The following is a 12,221-nucleotide window of genomic DNA, read 5'->3' on the forward strand; positions in this document are numbered from 1 at the left end:
AATATTTTAAAATATTAGCATGAGGAGTCTATGTTTATAAAAAAAAATTGTCATTATCTCTTCAGGCACTTCTAAACCAGCTTAGAGCTGTGTTTGATCAGATTATTGAACTTCAGAATGCTCAGGATGCAATATACAGAACTGCTTTGGAAGAATTACAGAGACGATTGCAGTTTGAAGAGAAAAAGAAACAGCATGAAATTGAGGTACGTTTTTATAGTAGTGGACTTATCAGTTTAATAATGAACTTCTTGCCATAGTAATCACAAGTAGCAACACACACCTTTCCTGTTGGACTTTTCATACAAGTTGAGATGCTCACATCTCCATTTGGAGTCCTGAGCAAGCACCAGCTTTTTTAAAGGTGGAGTGGTCACCCTGTCATCATCATGTTTTGAAAAATGAAGATAGCCATATTCACGAGAATCACAAATCTCTTGCGAGTTTTCACTAACAAATGTAAAGATGCTGACGTGGTCTGTTTTGGTGTCTCCACGGAGTGATCTCAACTCTGCATTACTTTGTTATCTGAAGCTGGTGGGTCATGCACCAGGACTCATTTTGCAAGTGTATGTGCATGTGTGTGTGTAAGAGCCACACTTCTGCACTTAGGACATTGTGAGAAACCTATTTTTAGTGACTTTACTAATGGATGTCCTCAGTGACCTTGAACTGGGAAGATGTATTAAGCAAATTTTGCTGTTTATGGGATTTCTTATATTTGCTGTGATCTGTATAATATTTACTTTTTAAAAATACTTATTCTTGGGGTGGTCAAAGCCAAATTATTCAGTCAGTACAATTTGGCTAGTTTTACTTATGAGTGTCGTTTTCTTTAAAACTTGTTTTAGAGGACTGTACTTGGTTTGGAAAATCAGCAGCCACTGAGAGCATAGGTTGTTTCTTTGGTATATTTTGGAAACAGGGGCCGTGCTTGTCCGATTTGTATCGCTGGGGTGTCTCATTATTATTTACAGGAGTTTGCTGGTAGTTCTGAAGTGTCATAGAGTGTGCAAACACAGAGGCTCCTGGGCCTGGCCAATCCACCCTCTGGATAACTTAAGTCAGACACACACAGTATTCAGCCCTAACTCTATAAATTACTGGCTTTGTGTCTCTGGGTGACATAACTTCCCCAAGATGTAGTTTTCTTGTTTGTATAAAGGGATGATAATAAATATGGTCTCACAGAGCAACTTACTTACAAGTGATAATGTATGTCAGTTATTTGGCATTTCGTAAGTATTCAGTAAATGCTAGCCTCTGCTGTTATTTTTAAAACTACCCACGTGATCCAGAGAATCTGCCCTTCTGGAGAATTACTAAACTATATGGAAATCTACAAAAGTCAGCTCTTAGGATTTTAACACTCTGATGATAGCATGGCAGCCAGTTCTCTCCTGACTGTTAACTGTCAGCAGTGAAGTAGATGGAGGTACAGGTTTATTCAGCATATTTTATTCAGATATGCTTAAGGATGCAGGAAGAGATATACAGGCTGCAACTATATCTGAGAAATTATTTAAATACAAATAGTGGAATAATTTTTGAAGTGATCATTTTAGACCTAAGGTCCACTGATCTTCTGAAGAGATGATGCAGGATGACTCACAAAGAGATTCCAGGACCCTCTGAAAGTGTGTTGCACTGGAGAGACCCTGGGACCTTCTGGAAGCCTGTTACACTGGAGAGACTCCAGGATCTTCTAGAAGTGTGTCTCACGGGAGAGACTCCAGGATCCTCTGGAAGCATATTGTACTGGAGAGACTCTGGGACCCTCTGGAAATGTGTCTCACTGGAGAGATTCTGGGACCCTCTGGAAACGTGTCTCATGGGAGAGACCCTGGGACCCTCTGGAAGTGTGTCACACTGGAGAGACCCAGGGACCCCTCTGGAAGCGTGTCACACTGGAGAGACACTGGGAACCCTCTGGAAGCGTTTCTCATGGGAGAGACCCCGGGACCCCTTTGGAAACACGTTGCACTGAAGAGACCTTGGGACCCTCTGAGAGTGTGTCACACTGGAGAGACCCTGGGACCCCTCTGGAAGCGTGTCACACTGGAGAGATCCCGGGCAGCTCTGCATGTGCATTTCACTGGAAAGACCCCAGATCCCTCTGGAAGTGTGTCTCATTGGAGAGACCCCGGACCCCTCTGGAAGTGTGTCTCATTGGAGAGACCCCGGACCCCTCTGGAAGTGTGTCTCATTGGAGAGACCCCGGACCCCTCTGGAAGTGTGTCTCATTGGAGAGACCCCGGACCCCTCTGGAAGTGTGTCTCACTGGAGAGACCCCGGACCCCTCTGGAAGTGTGTCTCACTGGAGAGACCCCGGACCCCTCTGGAAGTGTGTCTCATTGGAGAGACCCCGGACCCCTCTGGAAGTGTGTCTCACTGGAGAGACCCCGGACCCCTCTGGAAGTGTGTCTCACTGGAGAGACCCCGGACCCCTCTGGAAGTGTGTCTCATTGGAGAGACCCCGGACCCCTCTGGAAGTGTGTCTCACTGGAGAGACCCCGGACCCCTCTGGAAGTGTGTCTCACTGGAGAGACCCCGGACCCCTCTGGAAGTGTGTCTCATTGGAGAGACCCCGGACCCCTCTGGAAGTGTGTCTCATTGGAGAGACCCCGGACCCCTCTGGAAGTGTGTCTCACTGGAGAGACCCCGGACCCCTCTGGAAGTGTGTCTCACTGGAGAGACCCCGGGACCCTCTGGAAGTGTATCACATGTGAAATCACTTCTGCTCACTCTGCTCCGAAAGTGCTGTCAACTTTTTCTTGTGCTGCTGTTAGGTAGTGGATCCCAGAGAGTTCTCTTCCTTTTTCACTTCATGGTGTTTCTCTGCTTGCTCTCCACACTTCTTCTCAAAATCCTTAATGTTTATAGTGATAGTTCCAGTTCAAATTTAGGACTAAAAGGCTTTGTTTTTTTAAAAAATATGTCTTGCATGTGGACAGTCTTGGTTTCTGACATCAGCAGGCTTAACTATCTGCTGCCCTAGGGCACCCACACCTGTGCACACGCTTGCAGAAGAGAATCCCACCGCTGTCCTGACAGTGTAGTATGGAAGTAGTTCTACTTTTCCTGCAGCTCTTTTTTTCCTGTTAGAGTCTATTCCAACAGGTAAGTGCATTCAAACTCCCGTGGTAACGTCCCTTGAAACAATTACTCCCATGAAGTTATGCCAACCACTCAACGCACAGTTGGATTAATTGGTTTCATTGTGGCTCTTAATTTTGGGGGATTGGTTTTATTTATAAAACATAATTAAATTATGCAAGAAATTTATGGACAAGTTTAGCTTTTGTTAGCCTCGACTCTATGTGGTAGTCTTTCATGAAGGTGGGTATAAAAATCCAAACAAAGTATTACCAAACTGTGATATATCAAAAGGGTAATATGTCACAAACAAGTATAAGCTTATTTTGAGAATATAAAGCTGTTTTTGTCATTCTAATGAAAATATTGTATTTCACATTGACAAACTAAAGGAGAAAAATTATGCAATCCCTCAATAGATGGAGAAAATCATTTAATACCAAGTAAAATCTGAAGAAAGGTTTGCATGACAAGTCTATAGCTAAACAGCATGCTAATGTTGAGATACTGAAGGTGCTTCCCCGAGACAGGATGTGGCACAGTGCTGTCCCCACCTCTTCCCCCAAAGGTCCTAGCCAACATTGCAAGGTAGAGAAAAAAAGAGTGAAAGAAAGCAAGCTGTCTTTTTAATCTTTATTTTTGCAAAAGTAATGGCTGTGGACATAGTTAATCCAAAATAATCTTGGGATAATTATTGGAATTCATAAGCGAATTTATCAAGGTAGCTGGGAACATGGTGAGTGTGCAAAAGTCAGTCGTATTTCTATCAGCAACAAGGAAAATGAAAATTTAAAATAAATATCATTAAAAGCATTAAAACATAACAAAATACATGTAAGACCACTGTACAGAAGACTGTAAAACAATGCCTGGCAGTCCAAGGCTCGCAGGCCATATCTGGCCCCCTCTGTTTCTGTTCCTGCAGTTCTGTTGGAGCAGCCATGCCTGTTCGTTGACGTGTTGTCAGTGGTTCCTTTTGTGCGATAGCAGTAGCTTTGAGTCATTGTGACAAAGACCATGTGGCTCACAAACCGTAAAACATTTACAGTGTGGCCCTTTACAAGGAAAAGCTGGCTGACCCCTACTGCAGAGCAGCACTGAGAGGCATTAAAGGGACCCCGAATAAATGAAGGCATGATATGTTTATAGGTCACAGAATTGATACCTAGATTCAATGCAGTTTCAGTTCTAATCCCAGCAGGTTTTTTTGTTTTGTTTTTATGATAGAAATTGATAAGCTAATTTTAAATTTTTTGTGGAAATACGTAAGGCCTAGAATAGTGAAGAGACCGTTGAACAAGAACAGAATTAGGACACACATTTATAATTGAGCATCTGTATATACACAAGACTTACGGTAAAATTATGGTAGTTAACAGAGGGGTGTTGGCCCAAGGACAGGCAAGTCAGTGGAGCAGAGGAGCATGCAGAAGCCACCCCCGCCCCGCCCCACTGTGGGGACCGTTGACACGCCATGGCACTCCCCCACTGTGGGGACCGTTGACACGCCATGGCACTGAGTGCAGGGAAGGAGGGGTCCTCTACCTCAAGCGTGCGTGCACGCGCACACGGCCCTGCCGGAGGTAGATTTAAAACCTAAGCATGGAAGGTAGAAGACTAAGCTTTCAGAAGGTAGTGTGAAGCAGATCCTCACGACCTCGAGGTAAGGGGGCTTCTCTTAAAGTGGGCATAGAAAGTGTTAATTATAAAGGATAGTAAAGATTAATTTTTATAATTAGTAATATCTGTTCATCAGAGACACGTTTCATGTTGAACGACATGAGAAAGCAAGCTACGACATGAAGAAGTTATTTACATCCATGTAAGCGACAGCTCATCCAGGATGTGCAGAGCTCCCACAGATCAGTGACATAAGATAAACCCATTAAATATGTGCCTTAAACTTACGAAAGGACACCCTCATTAATCATCAAGTAAATAAAGGTTAAATCCCCACTGATACACATTACATCCTCAACAGAACGACTAAAACTTTAAAGTCAGAAGTAAGTGTCGTGAGGGTATGAAAGAGTGAGAACTGTTGATCACTGCGGACGGAGGATGAATTGTACCGTCCTCTGGAATACTGTCAGGTAGTGAGCGATGCTGAGTTTAGGAGCGCGCTCTCTTGCCCACGAGAGCATCGGTGTCACTCCCGGTGCATACCCAGCAGAGCATGCGCGGGTCCACGCATCGCTTACAAGAGGTGCAGGGCCTCCACGTGGGAGAGGGGGTGCCTGGAAGAGGTCCCGGGAACATCTTCTAGATTGCTAGGAACGTTCTTGTTCTCTCTCTTTGCGGTGGTGACATGGTTTTATTCACTTTGTGATAATTTATCGTGCTGTTCATTTATGATTTATGTACATTTTATATGTGTTATACTACAATAAAATAGTGTATTTTAAAAATTTGTTTAAAAAAATAAGACAAAAGTTGGTAGGGGAAGAAGTGATGGGAAGATATTGCTTAAAGTTTGTAAATCAACTAAAACAGGTTTAAATATGTTAGAAGATGTTAGAGATAAAAATATGAAAATAATGTCTTCTAAAATCAGATGGCAAAAGGAAGGAAGAAGGACAGTGATTATGATTGCCCAAGTTAGAATGTTAATGCCATTCAAAGAAATGGATGATGAAGGTGATGTGTTTTATGGAGGTACCAGGTATAAAGGTAGCCCAGAACAAAATACAAACCTTCCAGGTTGTCAGAAGAAACACAGACCACATAGTAAAAGATTACTGCACTTGAGGAAACTAGAAAGCATATCATAAATATGAAGACAGAACTAAGAGAAGACATGTGCATCATATCAGTAAAGGTAACTAAACCCGTCTGATAAAAGAACAGGACTTTTGGTAAAGGGTAATGTCTGGTTGGCACCCCTTGGGTGGGTGGACTAGATTGCTTGTAGCTGAAGTGGCTTGTTAGAGGGGTGAGGAGGTCATTGTCCGGCTGTCCTGCTAGTTTGGAAGTTCTGGTATAAAAGAGACTCTTAAAGATGTTGAAAGTTTGAAAAGAGTGGATCAAGCATCCAAAGCAAATGAAATTCTCAAAGGAAAACAGGTTGTGGTCAGGGCACAAAACAGTAAACTAGACGAGAAGGGTGCCCTGTAATGACAGAAAGTACAAGTCAGTGAAGGTAGAAACTAGCACAGACTGTCGACAGGTACCAAGTCACATGGTGTCCCACACATTAAAAGACAGCTGGGAAATACAAGGAGAAATGGGTCAAAATGCACTAATATTAGAAGTGTGATTCCGTCTCTGCCTGACCTGAGCGATCGAATGCACACAGATGAGGATGTGATTGTGAAAATCTGTAACCCTCGACGCTCATGTTCACAAACTGGGGAGCAGGACAGTAAATGAACATTCCACTGAGAAACTGGAGAAGCAGTAACAAAATAAACCTGAAGAAAGCCAAAGGACGTGATTAGTAGAGAAGTGAGCAAAAATTAATGAATTAGGAAACAGAAGAAAAGCTAAGAAAGCCCAAGAGCTAGTCCTTTTTGGGGGGCCGAGGGATGGTGGGATGTAATACAAGCTATTAACTAATCTATTAGGCAGGCGGGAGAGAGCACACATGTACGAGATAAGTGAGAAAAACCTACTGTGTGCTCAGCTCTGTGGAAATAAATCTGCATATGTCGAGGAATCCAGTGATGTTCTGTAGCTTTCCAAAACTGACCCCAGAAGAGAGTGCAAATTCTGAACAGAACGACTATTAAGGAAGCAGTGTGGTTACTGAAGAGCTCTGCTGCCTAAGAGTGCCTGTCGATTGTGCTCAGAAAGTGTCCTTAGCCTGTCACCAGTGGTCAGCTCTAGGGCTCTGGATTATTCCAAGTCGTAGGAAAGGATAGTTTCTGAATTCTCTTAGGAGTCATGAGGCTGTTATCAAAACTCGAATAACAAATCTGGGTTATAGATATTAATGGAAAAATCTTACATAAAATATGAGTGAAAAATAACTAGTAAACTTTAAAAAAATAATTTACCAAGACCAGAGTTTATTTCCAGAAAGCAAAGGTTCAGGAGATTTAGTAATGTAATTCACCATGTTAATTGATAAAAAGAAAAGAATTCAGTGATAATTCTTATGTATCCTGGCTGAAAGGCATTTAGTCAAATTCACCATTGACTGAAAACTGTCTTAGGAAAATAGAACTAGAGGGATATTTCTCCAGTACAAGAAAGTACGGTGTGCTCAGGGAAGAAGTAAGCAGCATTCCCATGGAAGTCAAGATAGAGTGCAAGGTACGAGGGGTGTCAGTACCTTGTCTGGTTCCACTTTTATGTATGCTGCCCATATAAAGGTGTCTACAAAGTGATGGAGAGATATAAGGCTATTTATTACAGCATTGTTTGTATCAGCAAAAGACTGGTTAGCTTGTGATAAATTATGTAAATTGTTACGTGTTATACAGTGCAGTACTGTCGTTACTAAAAACAGTGAGGCAGTCCTCTGTGTGGGCCAGTGTATTCACATGAAATATTTCCAAGATGCATTAATTGAAAAAAGTAAGCTAGAAAGCAATTTGTCATCAGAAAATTATCATACAGGATTTTAACAGTACAGAAGGGCATGAAAAACATGCATCTCCCCACTCCTAACATATCCATTCTCAGTCCCTCCTTACAACAGTTTTTCCATCAGGATTTTAATTAAGTTTAGTTTTAATTAAATTTGGCTTTTGGTTCTTCAGGGCCAGTGGGGAGTGACGGCGGCAGAGGAAGAGGAGGAGAATGAGAGGATTCAAGAGTTTCGAGAATCTATACCAAAAATGTGTTCGCAGTTGCGAATATTGACACACTTCTACCAGGTGTGTGTGTGAGTACAGCATTGTTAGCCAAGCCACTTCCCCATTCCCTGTAACTCACGGTTTGCTGTCAAAATGATTAGAGATGGATTGGTTCAATCAGTTGGGCACTTGTTTGTGTGGGTGTGAATAGTACCTGTGGTGGTTCCTACCCTGGCCACACGGCGGAATCCCCCAGGGAGCCTGGGTCCCTCCCGGGAGATCCAGGTCCATACATGTGGGCCCCACAGCAGTGTAGGTGTGCAGCCAAGATGAGCACTGCACCTGCTGGCTGGTTCCGGTGTTCATGGGGTGGGTGGGAGTGCTGGGGGCCTGTGGACATCTCTGCAGCTCCTCAAGTTGACCTCACTGTGACCCCAAGGTGGGACAGCACCCTGCTGCAGATGCTCACCCTGGGTAGAAAGGGGTCCAGCCAGCCAGCCTACAGCACGAACTGGTCGCAGGTGGCTGTAAAAGGCCCTTTTACAAGTGATCTTACCTCTGACTTTGGCCTAATTTTGCATTTTTGTTGCAAGCAAGTTTCATAAGTGGTGGTAATGCCTGGTTTATGCTCAATGCAAAAACATCCTTATTGACCCCATGTTGTATATATAGTATTGTATTAGTCCGTTTCTGCTGCTTATAACAGAATACCCAAAACTGGATAGTCTATAGAGAAATAGAATTTATTTTTTAGAGTTATGGGGGCTGGGAAGTCCATGGCCCAGGGGGTGCATGTGGTGAGGGCTTTCTTCTGGGTGGGATCTTGCTACGTGGTCCTGTGGTGACCAGGGTGTCACATGTCGAGAGAATGGGAAGAGCTCTCTCATGTGCTCCTTATAAAGCCACCAGTCCCCAGCCGTGATAACTCATTGCTCTATGCATGGATCAATCTATTCACGATGACGCAGTCCTCATGATCCAGTCGCCTCTCGAAGGCCCCACCTTTCAATTATTGTAATTGGATTTCCCACCCTCTTAACACTGGTATAGTGGGAGCTAGTTTCCAATACATGAGCTTTTGGGGACACATTTGACCCATAGCAAGTATGTATTCATATTTCTTAAAAATAGGGATACACGGTTAGTTCTTCACCACTATCTACAATAAGATAGTTGTACGGCTACAAAGGAGTAACGTGTAATTTAAAAAATTTGTCCATGTGCTCATTTCTGAGAGAATGATGATCTTGTTTATGGTACACATTTCTCTGATGGAGTTAATACATTTTTAAAAAGTAATCTTAATCAGTATAATCCTAGTTTTACTAAAATTACAGTCTTCTTTGTAAATCATTACCATTCAAATTTCGTTTTCTTAATGGCAAAAGTCCTTTTCTGTTCTTTGTAGCAGTGCTTAAAACAGAAGCATGTTGACAGCTACTTGTCATTTACTGCTTATGAATGAACATTCAGAGTCCCAAATCTTGGAAAGTAATATTCCTTAGATTTCCTTGTAGTCAGTGTCACAGATCATTATATTTCAGTCTCATTACTTAATAGGAAGCCCCTATTTATATTTTTGGCTGTATAATTCCTCAGGAGGTTCTTTCACCTAGAAAGAGTGATATTCTCACACACATGTTACAGTACATGCCTGCTGAAAGGTAAAATCCTTTATATGGTATATATGGGCCTATACATGTACCACCTCTCCGGATATTCCCCCAGCATCTACCTGTGACTCTGGCATTCATTTTTCTGAACAGAAGGAAAAAAGGGAAAATGATAGCTGGTGAGGAGTTTGGAAAGGATTGATGAGGATATGGTGCTTCTGTGACTTTTCTCTGCATGAAAACTTTTCTGAAGCAGCTAGAAAATACATAGATGACAGCAGTTACCGTGAACAGGTCAATGTCTGCTGGCAGTGAAGTGGGCTGTGGAACTTGGCAGGGATGGAGTTTATACTTACTGAGTGACTTTCAACCCTAGGTGGAAGCAGTCACTTTGTCATGTTAATGTCTGAGTAAACTTCTGTCCTATCTCATCTTCACAAAGGCCCCTTGATAGTGAGGTGACATGGGGATACGGTCCACCCCGTCAGGAAGGTGGCTGTGGCCTGACATTCACCATGGCTCTGGAGCCCCGAGGTCACGGTGTACAGCGTGGATCTATTCTCTGTGTTCTTAATTTGTCCTCCAGCAGGGCTTCATGACTACATCCTCTTTCATAAGTCACGCGAAAGATGAAAGGTGTCAACCTGAGTTTTGCATAAAAAATAAAAGGAGTAGGATGTTTTAACATCAGTGGCTTTGCTGTTTTGCTTATTCTCATAGAAACTTAAGCCCAAAAGGGGAAAACCTATTGGTTAGTTGCGTTTGAATAAGATGTGCTTGTTGCTAGTTTGTATTTGTAGAAATGGTGACTCTTCCTAATGAGGCTGCACTGGCCGAGTGGATTCCAGGGCTCTGCAGCAGCTCTCACCACCTGGACCCCTGCCGTGGGGGGTGTTTATTAAAGGCTTGTCGATTTGGGGGGAAAAAACAAACCCAGAGAGGATGAAAGCTGGGGGCGGGGGGGGGGGGGGCGCGTGCTTGTGGATAGTCATTTTCTGAAATGAATATGTCGTGGCTTTTGCTCCTTTCTAGGGTATCGTGCAGCAGTTCCTGGTGTTGTTGACGACCAGCTCTGATGAAAGTCTCCGGTTTCTCAGCTTCAGGTTGGACTTCAACGAACATTATAAAGCTCGAGAGCCACGACTCCGCATGTCTCTGGGCACCAGAGGGCGACGCTGCTCCCGCACGTGAGGCGCCTGCGTCACCCCAGGGAGCTTCAGGTGCTGTGACCAGCGTCATTGACATAAACATTCACATGCAGGTCCTCGGGGCAGCGACATGCTGCGGTGTACCCCATTCCTGCCCATGCATCTCAGCGTGTCAGCGGCTTGGTGCACGGGGGAACTAAAGTCCTGTGTCATGCGTCGGAGTGCAGTGTATTTGCGATATCAAGGAGTTAAATAGGCTGGTTTGCATCACTCAAGCTTATTTCTAAAAGTCTTTCTAGTGAAAAGATACCAGAACTTGTTGTGGCTTCTTAAGCTCACTGTACATCATTTATATTTGTCATGTTTTAAAACAATTCATTTCTTTTAGAGATAATTAGGGTGAAGGGTATTTATCAGTTAACACAGTAAAGTGATTGCTATTTTTTTAACATCTTCACAGGCAATTTTTGTTAACATAATCAGATTAAATTGAAACAAATGTCCCTACAAATAAAATATAGAGAGTATTTTATTTCAGTTTTTTTCAATGCTGTAAACTATTAACCTCTATGAAAACCTTTGTATCTTAATGCATTTACCTTTACACATGTTTATTCTTATTTTCTCTTCTTTCAAAGTTTACATTTTTATATTCAATTTACTATTTCAGATAACTTCTAAAATAGTATAGAAAAAAGGAGTGACATAGAAGAAAAACATCCTTAATCGGTGCAGCCAAATTTCTCGAAACCATCAGCTGACACTGTGTAAATATGAGTGACTAAAAAGTTAATGTACTATTTTATTTTCAGAATTCTGATAAGCATTGGAAAGAAATTGACTTAGATAATGAAGATTTCCTTTTCCTTGCCTATTTTTTCATTGTAAATATTTATCTACTACTAACCAGATGATGGGGGCACTGTTTTTTGTAAAAATGTCATGTCTGGCCACATAAATCTGCCTTTATTATGTTGCCTAAGTGAAAACTTAGAAATTAAAAATTAAATTATCTTTCAAATGTAGCCGTTATTTCTTGAATAGTCTGTGAAGAGAGGTAGTTCACTTGCCAGGTTTGGGGGGCGGGGGTTGATAGAGTCTGGTTTAGTGTGCCACGGTATGTGAATTATTTAATCTGTGGAACCAAGAGAGTAGCGTGTGCCGCTTTCACCACAGGTGCAGAGGGAGCTGCTCCACTCAGCGCTGTGTGGCGTGTCCTTCCAGCCATCTGATTCCCACGTCTGACCCCTGGGTAAGGAGTCCCTTCATAACAGAAAGGCAGTCCGGAGTCCTGGATGAGAAGTGAACCCATGGTGAAAGTCAGAAATCCTTAATGTATGCATTTAATTGTAGTTTAGTTTAAAAATTCATCAAATGAGAAATTTGAAGCAAGTTTCTCTGCTGCAGAGCTTCCCAGAAATAATGGTGTTTTGTGTATCTTCAAAGGAAGTTTCCCAAAGTTATCTGACCGTGGAGCCTGCTTTTATTTTATGTTATTTTATTTAGAGCATTGCTGCAGGGATTAAACCTCAGTAGAAACCTGTCTAGAAGATGCCAGCCTAGAGCTAGGAATTAAAACTCCATCTAAGTTTAGGAGTCATCAGTAGTTATGTTAGACATGCAGA

The 12,221-nt window shown here is 42.5% G+C and overlaps 1 protein-coding gene across 1 annotated transcript in view; it reads left to right on the forward strand.

Annotated features, from left to right (window-relative positions):
* The window catches only part of TUBGCP3 (tubulin gamma complex component 3), a 74,858-nt gene extending 63,241 nt beyond the window's left edge, over positions 1–11,617 (forward strand). Inside the window, exons 20-22 of the mRNA XM_063102200.1 lie at positions 66–206; positions 7,800–7,916; positions 10,481–11,617. Of these exons, the coding sequence (XP_062958270.1) occupies positions 66–206; positions 7,800–7,916; positions 10,481–10,639 (417 nt within the window). The 3' untranslated portion in view covers positions 10,640–11,617. The remainder of the gene's footprint in view (positions 1–65; positions 207–7,799; positions 7,917–10,480) is intronic.
* The last annotated feature ends 604 nt before the right edge of the window (positions 11,618–12,221 follow it).

This window comes from Cynocephalus volans, chromosome 7 (genome assembly GCF_027409185.1).
Source record: "Cynocephalus volans isolate mCynVol1 chromosome 7, mCynVol1.pri, whole genome shotgun sequence".
Classification (NCBI taxonomy): domain Eukaryota; kingdom Metazoa; phylum Chordata; class Mammalia; order Dermoptera; family Cynocephalidae; genus Cynocephalus; species Cynocephalus volans.